The sequence below is a fragment of the Schistocerca serialis genome, chromosome 1, assembly GCF_023864345.2.
Source record: "Schistocerca serialis cubense isolate TAMUIC-IGC-003099 chromosome 1, iqSchSeri2.2, whole genome shotgun sequence".
Classification (NCBI taxonomy): Eukaryota; Metazoa; Arthropoda; class Insecta; order Orthoptera; family Acrididae; genus Schistocerca; species Schistocerca serialis.
In genome coordinates, this window is record NC_064638.1 from 1146133764 (window position 1) to 1146149189 (window position 15426).

At 38.4% G+C, this 15426-nt stretch overlaps 1 protein-coding gene across 1 annotated transcript in view; it reads right to left on the reverse strand.

Annotated features, from left to right (window-relative positions):
• The window catches only part of LOC126456041 (conserved oligomeric Golgi complex subunit 3), a 116712-nt gene that overhangs the window by 41325 nt on the left and 59961 nt on the right, over nucleotides 1–15426 (reverse strand). The window contains exon 9 of the mRNA XM_050091799.1: nucleotides 5072–5232. Within this exon, the coding sequence (XP_049947756.1) occupies nucleotides 5072–5232 (161 nt within the window). The remainder of the gene's footprint in view (nucleotides 1–5071; nucleotides 5233–15426) is intronic.

Below are 15426 nucleotides of genomic sequence, written 5' to 3' on the forward strand. Positions count from 1 at the left end.
GCGAAATAGGGGAGAGTGTGTCGCAGACATGATTTAGGATGGATGCCATTAAAACAAGGGCATTTTTCATTGCGGTGGAACCTTCTCACAAAATTTCAATCCCCGACTTTCTCTTCTGAATGTGAAAATATTTTGTCGATGCCGACCCATATAGGGAGAAATGATGACCATAATAAAATAAGGGAAATCAAGAGCTCGCACAGAAAGGTGTGTGTTCATTTTAAAACATGCTATACAAGACTGGAATAATAGAGAATTGTGAAGGTAGTTCGATGAACCCTCTGCCAGGCACTTAAATGTGATTTGCAGAGTATTGTAGACCACAGAAATTTTCAGTCTGCATTTAATCTACACTCCATCTCTCAATGATCTGGGGAATTACTACGAACAACACTGGTTCGGATTCCATGTCAAAGTGTACACCCTCTTTCCCTGGTTGGATAACTGCTATAAGGTATACGGTCATGCAAGTCACTGAAGTGGCATCCAATTACGCCAACTGAAATAATTGCACCAAGCCAGTGAGTTACACTAAGTTGTTATTACCAAGGAATAGCAGCACATGGTAGTGACTTTAAAAACAAACACCAAGTAAGACAAACTGGAACAAGGAGAATCCAGCTATACTGATTAATGCTTGTCATGAATTGGTATACAACAAAAGAGAAGTGTGGGTGTTGACCATTTCTGATACCACAGATATGTTCAAAACAGTTCGTTTTTTACTAGCTGAATCTGTGCACTTTAAATGCCCATACTGTCCACAGAGAAGAAGGCATCTCAAAATGTCAACAGAACAGTTTCTGTCTGTGGCAAGAGAACTTGTTCAAGCTTATGTCACAGAACAGAGGAAAGCTGGCAGAAGAATCTTTTATTGTTTAGCATTTTCCAAATTTTCCAATTTATTGAGAGAAAACACCAAAACGATGCCACCACATTGTTTTGCAGTTTGCTCAAAACAAAAAGTTTGCACAGAAATCAGTTAAGACAGCAGAATGTGCGATATATCACGGTGTTCTGCCACATTTAGAGCTTATATATATAATCTTTACTGTCGCCAACTGAATAGGAAATATGAAATTATGTTGATACTGCTCTAAAAGCAAATAAAACAATTAAAAAATATAAATATTTTTAACTTTGTCAGTGCCAATCTAAAGTGTGGATCAGATATAAGGACGGAAATGATATACAGATGGTGTAAAAGATATCTGTAAACTTAGAGTTCTTGACTTTGAAACTTCTGCCCAAATGAATTAACGTACTGAAAAAATACAAATTTCACAGTTTTCAGATGCTGTAATATTTATTTACTACATGAAGTACAAAAATTAAAAACACATGAGACATTTACATGAATAGTATTCACATCTTTATTTTGTTTTGGAGGCTGCGGAAGTAAATTTTATTGGATTTATGTGCTTGAAATATATTGATAAGTGTCTACAGAATTTTCCAGCACCCGTCCCTCTTGAAATTTGTTTATAGAAGAGTTATTGTGCTAGTGCAGATGACACAAGCAGTTTCACTCTCCCGATTCTACAGCATTTATTTCATAACCTAGTTACAGGAAATGAAAAAGTATTGCTGCACCAAATAAAGCTCCCTTTTAGACAGTCAACCATTTCTGGTTATCAAGAAGTGATTCAAAATTAAACCAGCCCTTTGGTTGGCTACTGTGCAGGATGTTGCCACATGTGCCTTACTAACATTGCTTATACAATGTACTTATTGCACTACATTGCACAAACACCATCTGGCCACCTGTAACTAAACATGCAGTTTGTTGTACCTTGAGGAGCAAATCTTTCATAATGGCTACCCTGGAGCATGTCCAATTTGAAGGTACCTACCTCAAGACTACTGGGCAGGAGGATCAGTACTTCACACTGTTAATGGTTGAATTTAAAATGCTTTCATACTCAACTCATTAAGAGCTATAATACTACGTTAAAGGTTTAACACAATAAGTCAAGTATTAGAGTTAGAAACTTGAGGTAGCAAAACACACTGCACACAAATTACACAATGTTCATCCAGTGTTGTGGGGGGAATGAGAGACAGTATACACATATGCCACTAAATGTCCTGCAAAATTATATACAACATACAGATCAGGATACCTTCATACACGGAAGTTCAATTCTCTAAAGAATCGGATGAAGGTTTGCTGGTTAAACAGAGTTATCAAAGTGGAGGAAAAAGTTTTCACTGTGACTCACAGCACATGCCTAAGATTTACAGCAATATGACAATTGGTCACCATATCCCTTTCACTTATAGTCTATGTAATAAGACGTTCTGAACTACAAAATCACCCTACGGTAAGCTATGGGTTGTTTTATTCTTTCCTGAGTTAGTACAGTGAGGCATACATGGAAAAGAACAGGAATTATACATGGGCAGCTAATACAGAAAACTGAACTACTTAGCTGAATGTAAAGTTGCATGTCACTTTCACCATATGCTACCAAAACTGTGTCACTACTAGAAAGATGTAACTCTTAATGGGTAAAACATCTCTAATGGCATTACTAGCATGTGAATTAATTCATCTGCAAAGAAGGTTCAAAGTCAGAAACTTTGCATGTCCAAATAACTTGCACACACAGTGTGATATTGTATTAGCAATGACAAAACTAAGAGCAAGAGACAAAACTAAGAGCAAGAGACAAAACTAAGGGCAAGAGACAAAACTAAGGGCAAGAGACAAAACTAAGGGCAAGAGACAAAACTAAGGGCAAGAGACAAAACTAAGGGCAAGAGACAAAACTAAGGGCAAGAGACAAAACTAAGGGCAAGAGACAAAACTAAGGGCAAGAGACAAAACTAAGGGCAAGAGACAAAACTAAGGGCAAGAGACAAAACTAAGGGCAAGAGACAAAATTAAGAGCAAGAGACAGAATTGCAACAGAGCATTTGAAATAACATTTTGTAAATGGTAAGGCAGATCACTTGGGTAACGTGGCACTACATACCAATCGGAGCAAGAGGCAGTTAGTGAGCAGGTAATAGTGCCATGGTTGACGTGGCAAGCAGCAAGCGTGATCTGCAGCTGCTCCCTTACTTCTTCTTCATTTTGCAAACTAAATTTTATAAAAGGCTACAATGAATGAATTAATTTGTGAACAATTTCATTAATTAGTACCTCACAAGGTGAACTTCTGACCTGGTCAGTGTTGCAACACTACATTCTTACGAGCAGACCGCCACCACAAGATACACAACTGGCAAACTTTATGTCTCCCTGCACACGTCCATGTAACTTTTTTTCATTTTTGACGTCAAATATTTTGGAACCTGCCTTGCACACACTTTCTTGAACATCAGTATGCCACGGATAATATGGTGGTCTGATCAGACACTAACGTTTATCATTGCTGCAGTATCAAGAACCGTAATACGCTTGTTTTCCTGTCAACTCCCACAACGTTGTTCTCCATGACTGCACAGACAGAGCGTCCTGGGAGCATCAAATCATCGACGCTTGCTACACCTCATTTGGATCTGTGTGTCCTCTCGTACCCTCGTGTTAGACTCAAACAACTTTCACCATCTTGTACTGTCATCTGGCAGAAATTTCAGTTGGTTTCAACCCTTCACCTAACTGAAATCTTTGGAGATTCTGCTGCTCCACAACGAGGAAAATCTGCAGTAGCGTTCACGGGGCTGGCGTGTCGGTCCTGTCTGATAATAGTTTTAGGACACCACCAAAAAATAACAAAGAAGCACAAACTCTGTCAAAGTTTTGTATTTTTTACACAATTTTTTTGGTTATTTATTGAATGGATCTTGTAAGTTCTTATTCCTCTTAAACAGCATGATGGGATCACAATACATCTTCAGTAATAATTTGACTGGCAATAATGAGTTCACTTTTTTAAATCTTCTAAATTATTATTGAAATTCCCACCAATTACTGTAGTGTACAAATTTCTGATAGCCAATTTGTCAGTCTGACAATGTCTCTTTCTTTTGGTAAAGTGGTACTGGAACAATGATCTTGAGCAGTTGTGTACATTCAATAACTTAACCGGTGCTCAGTTTTTTTATTAGCATATAAATTATTTTTAATAAGTTATTGTGCCTCTTCTTAGAGAGCTGTTAAACTAAAGATTCACAGTATCTGGAGAAGCAAGGGCTGCTCACTGACTGACTGTTTTTGATACTGTAATTAAATTAATAGCTACTTTTAATACTATTGTAATTAAGATATGTGTAGATTTTAATTTCAAATAGAGAGTCTTGTTAATTATACTGTTTGGACTTACTTTAATATTATACATGAAATGGATAGCTCCATCTTATCTGTGGGGTTGATTTGAACAGGCACTTCTAATATTTATGGTTTCATCACAGTGTATTCATCCTTGTCCCATTTGATAAATAACAAGTTGTCACTTGAACAAGAAAATGAAATTGACTTAGCAATAATTGTGTACCTACATGTATTTGTGAGAGGTATCTCTTAAATAACTATTTCATTAGCTGTAGAAATGCCTCAATAACAACTTCAAATTGTTTGCATCCAATATTATTCGGAATATAGGTTTTTAAATTGAATAGTCATTCTTGATATGAGAATGTTCCTTAAGTGCCAATCATAAAATTAAGTATCTACTTTTCCTGTCCTTCCCCTTGACATCTATTTAGGTACCACACCAACCATTTCCTGTTTGGTACACCAATGTTGAGGCATCCGTTTAGTGGCTTATCACACTGTAATTAACCAGTCAGGTACAACTTCGTATTTTATTAATCTCAGAAGTACTTGTATTTATTTATTTATTAGACAGTAGGTTACTTTGACTCCTTTCCATAATATTTATTTTTATAGCACTGAAGATGACTCATACTGCCCAAAACTGGTGATGTTCACATGAATCAATAGGCAAGTATAAGTGTCAAAGAACAGTTTTAACTCAAATAGATTCTGAGAGCATCTATGACAATAAGTCTGCCAAATAAGTAGATACTTAAGTACTCTTAAGTAGCTCTTAATTTCCTTAACAAACAGATAATGTGGTTATTAATTTAGACATCTTTTGTAATTTCTCAAAAAAATTCTGACCTCCATCATCTCGAGCTTCTCAGGGTAGGCGAGATCTCCAGGTGCAGGACGATACTGTAAGATATCAGACTGCAGGTAACAATGGGCACGAAACACCAGACGCTCCTGCACATCCTGCAGCAGCTGCCATGCAATTTTTGAAAATGCTTCCAGAGGACCAGCTGGAACAAATATCTATTTTCAGTTGACGCATTGGTAAATCATGGTGAACATAAGGAAAATGATATACGACAGGGTACAGCACAAAGTAACTTTTACATTGGATCAGTGTCATGTTTAAAGAGAAACAAAAATCATAACTATAATTCAATACTGGAAATTACTGGTTGGAACAAAATGTGAAATAAGGGAAAGGCAACGACTCGCCTATAGCAAACCTATGTGTAGAATGCAAAACCCCGTAACAGAAAACAGCATTCACACCAGCTTCTGAGCACTAGCTCTTTTTGTAACAAAAATACATTCATTCATATACACAACCACACAAATGCTCCCGTGGCCACAGCAAGCCTTGCTACGAAATGAGCTATTGCTTGAAAGCCAGTGTGAATTCTGTTTTCTGTTATGGGTTGCTGAGCTCCACGCATTGATCTGCTGTAGTTTCCATTCTCTTATTTTACTTACACCTGAAGGTCATTTTTTCACAGAAGAAAAAAAAATTACTATCACTTTAAAGCATAACAATGCACAAGCAGTGGATACTACTGCAGCTGTTCATGAAAGTTGTCCGCCCCCTGGAGTCACTGACGGTGGAGAGGAAAAGCGGCAACTCGTAGCAGTAAGCTCACGAGACAAATTACCAGTCACATGTGTCATTTCCGAGTGCCAACTGGACTGACTTAAGTTGTAACAGTGAAGATATGTGTACATGCCAGTCAGTAGCATGGCATCAGCACCATAAGATGAGTTGACATGGAGAATGAACAGAGTGGCAGAAAAGAGCTGTCGCATTTGAACGCATCCGTGGCCACTCTGCAAATGTACTCCGTCAGTCCTATCTGGTAAGGATCCCACACCGCACAGCAGTATTCTAAAAGAGGATGGACAAGCATAGTATAGGAAGTCTCCTTAGTAGGTCTGTTACATTTTCTAAGTGTCCTGCCAATAAAACGCAATCTTTGGTTAGCCTTCCCCACAACATTTTCTGCTTGTTCTTTCCAATTTAAGCTGTTCTTAATTGTAATACCTAGGTATTCAGCTGAATTTACGGCTTTTAGATTAGGCTGATGTATCGTGTAACCGAAGTTTAAAGAGTTCCTTTTAGCACTCATGTGGATGACCTCACACTTTTCGTTATTTAGAGTCAACTGCGACTTTTCGCACCATTCAGATATCTTTTCTAAATCGTTTTGCAGTTTGTTTTGATCTTCTGATGACTTTATTAGTTGATAAACGACAGAGTCATTTGCAAACAACCGAAGACGGCTGCTCAGATTGTCCCCCAAATTGTTTATATAGATAAGGAACAGCAAAGGGCTTATAACACTACCCTGGGGAATGCCAGTAATCACTTCTGTTTTACTCGATGACTTTCCATCAATTACTACGAACTGTGACCTCTCTGACAGGAAATCACACATCCAGTCACATAACAGACGATATTCCATAAGCACGCAATTTCACCACAAGCTGCTATTGTGGTACAGTGTCCAAAGCCTTCCGGAAATCCAGAATCGATTTGAAATCTCTTGTCAATAGCACTCAACACTTCATGTGAATCAAGAGCTAGTTGTGTTTACAGGAACGATGTTTTTAAACACATGTTGACTGTTTGTCAATAGACCGTTTTCTTCGAGGTAATTCATAATGTTTGAACACAATATATGTTCCAAAATCCTGCTGCATATCAACGTTAATGATATGGACCTGTAATTTAATGGATTACTTCTACCACCTTTCTTGAATATTGGTGTGACCTGTGTAACTTTCCAGTCTTTGGGTACAGATCTTTCGTCGAACGAACGGTTGTATATGATTGTTAAGTATGGAGCTAATGCATCAGCATACTCCAAAAGGAACCTAACTGGTATACAGTCTGCTCCAGAAGACTTGCTTTTATTAAGTGATTCAAGTTGCTTCACTACTCCGAGGATATTTTCTTCTACGTTACTCATGTTGGCAGCTGTTCTCAATTCGAATTCTGGAATATTTATCTCGTCTTCATTTGTGAAGGCATTTTGGAAGGCTGTGTTTAGTAACTCTGCTTTGGCAGCACTGTCTTCGATAGTATCTCCACTGCTACCACGCAGAGAAGGCATTGATTGTTTCTTGCCGCTAACATCCTTCACACACGACCAGAATCTCTTTGGATTTTCAGCGAGGTTTCAAGACAAAGTTTTGTTGTGGAAACTGTTATAAGCATCTCGTATTGAAGTCCGCGCTAAATTTCGAGCTTCTGTAAAAGATCGCCAATCTTGGGGATTTTGCATCTGTTTAAATTTGGCATGTTTGTTTCGTTGTTTCTGTAGCAGTGTTCTAATCTGTTTTGTGTACCAAGGAGGATCAGCTCTGTCTTTGTTAATTTATTTGGTATAAATCTCTCAATTGCTGCCGATACTATTTCTTTGAATTTTTAGCCATATCTGGTCTACATTTATATTATTAATTTGGAATGAGTGGATATTTTCTCTCAGGAAGGCGTCAAGTGAATTTGTATCTGCTTTTTGAATAGGTATTATTTTCACTCATTTTTCAAGGATTTGTGAATTTAATCCCTGAATTGGTTTTGATGCTCGTTATTAACTCACGATTATTTTTTGGTAAGATGTGAAGTGTTTTCAAAACCTTTTACTATTCGCATGGGCTCATGAACTAAATGCTCGAAATAATTTTCAGAGAATGCATTTAGCACAATTTCGGATGATATTTTACGTACACCTCCTGAATTAAACATGTATTTTCGCCAAAATATTGAGGGTAAATTAACGTCACCATCAACTATTATCATAGGAGTTGGGTACGTGTTTGAAATCAAACTCAAGTTTTCTTTGAACCTTTCAGCAACTGTATCATCTGAATTGGGAGGTTGGTAAAAGGAGCCAATTATTATTTTATTCTGGTAGCCAACAATGACCTCTACCCATTCTAACTCACAGGGAGTACCTACTTCAATTTCGCGACAAGTTTAACTACTTCTAACAGCAACAAACGCCACTGCCAACCGTGTTTTGCCTATCCTTTCAGAACAGCGTTAGGTTCCTCACAAAAATTTCGGCTGAGCTTTAGCCAGCTTTCAGTGCCAGTAAGTATTTGAGCATCAGTGCTTTCCCAACAAGGCTATGACAATTTACAATTTTATACCAATGGTTCCTGTATCTACGTTCGTCCTGTGTTCAGCCTGCACCATTTGTGCCTGAAGCTCTTCTTGTGTTTTCCTGAGACCCTCTAACCTAAAAAACCAACCAGTCCACACCACACAGCCCCTGCTACCCATGTAGCTGCCTCCTGCATATAGTGGACACCAGACCTATTCAGTGGAACCCGAAACCCAACCACCCTTTGGCGCCAAGTCAAGTAATCTGCAGCCTACACGATCTTAGGACCATCTGAGCCTCTGATTCAGACCCTTCACTCGGCTCTGTACCAGAGGTCCGCAGTTGGTCCTGTCAACTATGCTGCAAATGGTCAGCTCTGCTTTCATCTTGCAAGCAAGACTGGCAGCCGTTACCACTACTGTAAGCCACTCGAAACCAGAGAGAATCTCTTCTGATCCAAAGTGACACACATCATTGGTACCAATGTGAGCAACCACCTGCAGTTGGTTGCACCCTGTGCTGTTCATGGCATCCGGGAGGACCCTTTCCACACCTGGAATGACTCCATCCGGTATGTACACGGAGTGCACATTGATTTTTCTTACCCTTCTTGTCAGCTAAGACCCTCAGGGGTCCCATAACGTGCCTAACATTGGAGCTCCCAACTACCAATAATCCCACCATCTGTGATTGCCCTGATCCTGCATGCTGAGTAGTTTCCTCTGAAACAGGACAGGCGACAGCATCTGGCTCAGCGACAGTGTCAGCCACAGACAGCACCTGGAACCTGTTTGTCAGACAAACCAGGGAGGCCTTACGTGTGGCCACCTGGGAAGTCTTTCGCCGCCTGCTTCGCCCTGGGGCGACCTCCCACTCGACCACAGGTGAGGGGTCAGCCTCAGTGCGAGCAGTAACTGGGTTGGCCACCGGTGAGGACCGATCAGAAGATTCTGACGCACAGGACGTCTGTTGGATCCCCACGGTTGGCCCACAACAGTTGTGCCCATCCACTGCAGCCTCAATCTGTGTAATGTAGTGGGACGAAATTAAACGTCACCCATCCACCAAGTCAGCCCAGTTTGCAGGTGACTATAAGTTTAATTTAGTTTTTGTTTATGTGTTTTCTTATTATTTGTAATAAATGTGAATTATCTAAAAGTTTTGTATTTTTTTTATGTGTTTCATGTACGGAGAGATCGGCGCAACGAACGGGGACAGCATCTTCGTTGCCGCGACCAGAGAGGAAATTGCTGGCCGCTATACGTCGCGGGTCGACAGCCAAGGAGCAACAGAAGATCCTGGAACCGAGTTGTTGCGTCGTGTTTCTAAAAAATTAAAAATGAATTTTTATACTCTTTTTGTACAACAATGACATCAAATAGATCTTAGTCTTATTGAAATGTTAGTCACTGTCTGTCAACGCTCAAGTTCACATCTGTATGTGTAGGAAGCTAATAAAATAGTGTATGCTACTAAAGTTGAAACACGTGTCTTGAAGATTTATTTATGAAGAATTGTGTGAACGGATTAATAATATATTTGACAAGATTAGTAATTCTTACGTCGTTCACCGAAACTTTGAATCTAAAAAGTTTATTTAATGTGTGATTCTGATATCGATTAGATCAAGATAACGTGTGTCTATATAATTTTCTGAGGAGAAACAAACGAAATTTAAATTCGAAAAAGTTACGAAAACCAATTGGCCCAAGTGATGTAATTCTCCGCAAATGACTCAACTGATGTTTTACAGTTTCGTTCAAGAACCATTCTATGACAATTTAAAAAGAATATGAATCATTTTTGAAGTGGGTTGTAACTGACGTAGGTGACGAAGTCTGCACATGGTCATACATATATCAAACGAAAACCTAAAATACGTCGTTACACCGCACCGTGGCGACCTTAGAAACAGGACTTGTGTGCAACTAAGGCACACAGGTACGAAACAAAGCATCAAGAGTCCTTTCGGAAGTCAACGCGAGTTTTCGTGGAGCCTTCACCAGCCAGCGGCGACTTCGTGGGTGTGGGCATCTGACGGAGCCGCAGCCAAGCAGTACGGTCACGCAGTTGTTCCACGAGAAGGCGCATCTGTTGGGCAGCAGCTGAACGCTGCAAACCCCGACAACCTTTTTTCTCCCTAAACTAATAGGCCCAGTACGTCAGCTGCGGGGCGTTCCTCCGGCTGGTATTAGAGGTGTTGCTGAGGGCTTCGCCTGTCTACGGCGGTGCCGGGCGTGGTTGTAGCCAGCGACGTTTCCGGTGTTCGACTCAGCGTCCGGCCGGTTGCGGAAGCGGGGTCGCAGCATCTCAGCGGCTGCATCGACGGCTGTTACATCTGCAGCCCATAGCAGCACACTGATCATCGAGAACTACAAATTACAATATTAGTGTCCGGTGAGTTTGTTTCAAGTTGGAAGTGGAGTGTTGTACATAGGAAGTGTGCTTTTATAGGATTGTTGATTACAAGTCTGCGTGTGTAAATAGTTAATATCTTACAATAATGTCGGGAAGTGAAATGTCAGACGAAGAGCAATCTATGTCCGATAGGAGCATGAGATCCCTTTTTAGGGCGATAGCTAAATTAAAACAATCTAACGGGGATTTCCTAGCTGAATTAAAACAGTCTAACGAAGAATCTACTGCTAGATTAAAAGAGGAATTAAAACAGTCTAACGAAGAATCTATGGCTAGATTAAAACAGTCTAACGAAGAATCTATGGCTAGATTAAAACAGTCTAACGAGGAATCTACTGCTAGATTGAAACAGGAACTAAAACAGGAATTAAAACAGTCTAACGAGGAATCTACTGCTAGACTTAAAGGGGAGCTAATAAAATCAACAGACAGGTTGCAGGAATATCTTAATGAAACCAGTCGAGAATTAAGTGATAAAATAGAGTCTTCTAAAGTTGAAATGCAAGAAAAACTAGTAGGACTTAGTAATAAGATTGCTGATAATTGTAAAAGGTTAGAAGAACATATCCAGGAATCGCGCGAGGAAAAAGCTCGCATGCGACACGATATTACTGACTTATCCGAGAGACTAGATAGTGTCAATATCTTAGCTGTAAATGAAATACAGAAAAATAACGATATGTTACGAGATGAATTTTCTATGCAAACAGAAACTGTTCGCAGAGAATTATTGAAATCTATTAAAGAGGTCTCTACCAAACCTGTAGAGATTTCTTCAATAGATAATGTAGAATTAGAGACATTAACTCATCAAGTAGAAAAGGACCATACCGAAATCGAAAACATGAAATTTTTAATTACTGAAATATGCAATAATCTTGAGACTGCCAAAGATAATAATATTGACGAAGGTATAGAGCGTTCACATCGTGAACACAGTGAAGAATCGATATTAGCTAATCGCGTATCCAATACAGAAATGCGGATACAGGAAATTACTAAACGATTATCGGAATTAGATAATAACGAGAACATTTCAGGTAGCAGAGGTAATAACATAATCAGAGACAACAGTCGCATCGAATTTGCTAGCACGGATGACAACAATATGAATAAGGCAATCACGGCAAGCCAATCCGATGCAACTCCGTCTCTGCAATCTAAACAAAATCCGACTATTTCTCTCGCAGAATGTCTGGATGACATAACGACAAATTCAAATGTAGCAAGTCGATTTCCTGTATTCAAACCAGGAGGTGAACTTCATCCTATAATCTTTATAAAAGCTTTTGAAACATCATTATCTCCTAAATGGAGTAATGAGAAACGCATTCAATTTGTAATAGGACATTTAGAAGCAGAAGCTGCGGAATGGGCAGTACTGCATAGAAATGAATTCAGGGATTGGGATGATTTTGTTAAGCAGTTTAAACAAAATTATTGGTCAAGACGAAAACAACAACACTTAACTTTAGAGTTGATAGCCCCTCCTCCATATTCTAAACGGTGGAGAGGTTACAGGAATTATTTTGAATGGAATTTAAACCGTGCTAAATTAATTGAAAGTCATCTAATACGAGTCCTAAGTAGTAGGTTACCGTATTACATAAAGGAAAGAAAAATGTTATTCTACGAATTATACAAAACCTTAATAATGGGGACGAAACAGTTAACACCCGGGGTGTGTGGTTATATTTTAACGACTTGTTGTATTGGAAAGCACAGAGGGAACACCAGAGATGGAAAGTCTGCATTCCGAAAACTGTTGTGGACGAGTTAATTACTTATATTCATGAAGGTTACGGGCATTTTGGAATTCATAAATGTATTAAACATCTAATGAAGTATTATTATTTCAAAAATATGTCACGTATTGTGAGAAGTATTATTAGGGCTTGTGAAACCTGTCAAAAGGTTAAAGTTAATAACAAATCCAAGCGTTATAAATTATATGCTGTAATTCCTCGAGGTTTGTGGGATCTACTATCATTAGATTTTTTCGGCCCTCTGCCTCGGAGTTCAGGAGGATTAACATATGTGTTTGTTGTAATGGAATGTTGGTCCAAACATGTGAAACTATATACTTTGAAACGAGCGAATACAGCAAGCGTTATACGCTGCCTCACCCGAAATTACTTTGTTAACTGGGGCATTCCTAAACGACTTATGTCTGACAACGGTAGTGCCTTTATTAGTCAAAGATTTCAAGATATGATAAGACAATATGGAATCAAACATATCTTAATTTCGAAATATCACCCTCAAAGTAATTTAGTAGAAAGAGTCATGAAAGAATTAGGACGATTATGTAGAACTTATTGTGCGCATAAACATACTCGGTGGGCCAAACTAATGCCTGAATTCGAAAAGATATTAAATGAATTGCCTCACCTAACGACGGGATTATCACCTATAGAAATTTTAGGCAAACGAATTATAGGTGAGCCTTTACTAGCTGCTTTACCTTGGCCACCAGTAAATGAGATACAACAATGCATTCCAGACGAAAAAGTTTGCGAACAGATTGTAAAAAATGCCGAACGGAGAATTAAAAGCTATAATCAACAGGCTGTAGAACCCTCATTTCAGGTAGGAGATCTTGTGTTAGTACGATCTCATCCTAAAAGTTCTAAGATCGATAAGGAATGTAGAAAATTCTTCTTTATCTTTGAAGGTCCATATGTTGTACATAAGATTGTGCATCCCAAAGCATTACTTCTTATGGAACCTTCATCAGGTGTAATTAAAGGATTATATAGTGTTGATCAAATGAAACTCTTCATTCCTAAATAAGTTAATATTTAGTATATGTTACATACGGAAGAGCGTTCATAGTTTGTTCATGTGAAGTTTTTCGTGATAGTTACGTATTATTTTAAAGAATGAAACAGAAAGCTTAAACAGGTGTTCTACAATAATCTACTGGTACTTCAAAAAGAGAAAGATAATCAAAAGGGGGATTTATATGGAAGAAATTTTGCTCTTAGGTCTAAAGGAATTTTGCGTATTTTGAATTTACTCGGATAGTAGGAACCAAAGGGGATGGTTAATAGTTTTAGGGACCATGGGCGTCCAGAGCTATATAGCTCACGAGAACATAGCAGAGTGCCTTTAATAGAGGTTTGTAATAGTGTTAATATAGAACACACCAAACGGGGCTCTCTCGCTTGTTTCTCCTAAATAAATTGCCATTACCCAACAAGGTGTCCGAAGGTAAAGAAAGCCGTGCCGAGATTCTAAAGAAAGTTTTGCTTGATTTCTTCTTGACCTCAGGCATAAATAAGGCATTAGGGAAGAGAATGACGTAAAGTAAATAGTACTATTAGATATTGTGAGAAACTTATTAGTAATATACATTCTTGAAAAGAATAACTCTAGTAAATAAATGAAACTGAAATTAATCTATCACAATTTGAACGCTCTGTCCTAATGTACAACGTTAAAGAACGTACTAAATTAGTATTTATTAGCAACTATTAACTGAAGAGGAGCAATCTCCCTATATTCGGTTACGAATTACCATAAGAGCACAATTAAGAGTAAATGACAAATAGTCACAACGGTATCGTGTTAAAAGGATTAAATCTATCTAATAGCAAGGACTTGAGGTTACGTAAAATGTGAGGAAAATGTATTAACAGTTAAATATTGTATATTGAACAGTTTTAATTCCGGTTAAAACCTGACAAACTGAGCTTGTGGGTGGGGTATGTAGTGGGACGAAATTAAACGTCACCCATCCACCAAGTCAGCCCAGTTTGCAGGTGACTATAAGTTTAATTTAGTTTTTGTTTATGTGTTTTCTTATTATTTGTAATAAATGTGAATTATCTAAAAGTTTTGTATTTTTTTTATGTGTTTCATGTACGGAGAGATCGGCGCAACGAACGGGGACAGCATCTTCGTTGCCGCGACCAGAGAGGAAATTGCTGGCCGCTATACGTCGCGGGTCGACAGCCAAGGAGCAACAGAAGATCCTGGAACCGAGTTGTTGCGTCGTGTTTCTAAAAAATTAAAAATGAATTTTTATACTCTTTTTGTACAACAATGACATCAAATAGATCTTAGTCTTATTGAAATGTTAGTCACTGTCTGTCAACGCTCAAGTTCACATCTGTATGTGTAGGAAGCTAATAAAATAGTGTATGCTACTAAAGTTGAAACACGTGTCTTGAAGATTTATTTATGAAGAATTGTGTGAACGGATTAATAATATATTTGACAAGATTAGTAATTCTTACGTCGTTCACCGAAACTTTGAATCTAAAAAGTTTATTTAATGTGTGATTCTGATATCGATTAGATCAAGATAACGTGTGTCTATATAATTTTCTGAGGAGAAACAAACGAAATTTAAATTCGAAAAAGTTACGAAAACCAATTGGCCCAAGTGATGTAATTCTCTGCAAATGACTCAACTGATGTTTTACAGTTTCGTTCAAGAACCATTCTATGACAATTTAAAAAGAATATGAATCATTTTTGAAGTGGGTTGTAACTGACGTAGGTGACGAAGTCTGCACATGGTCATACATATATCAAACGAAAACCTAAAATACGTCGTTACACCGCAGTAACCGAAGCCATCATAGCCTGAAGCTGAGAGCGAAGCATCACCAACTCGGCTCGCATCCGCAAAAACAACTATCGCAGTACCTGTCCATACTAAAGACCATGGAAAAC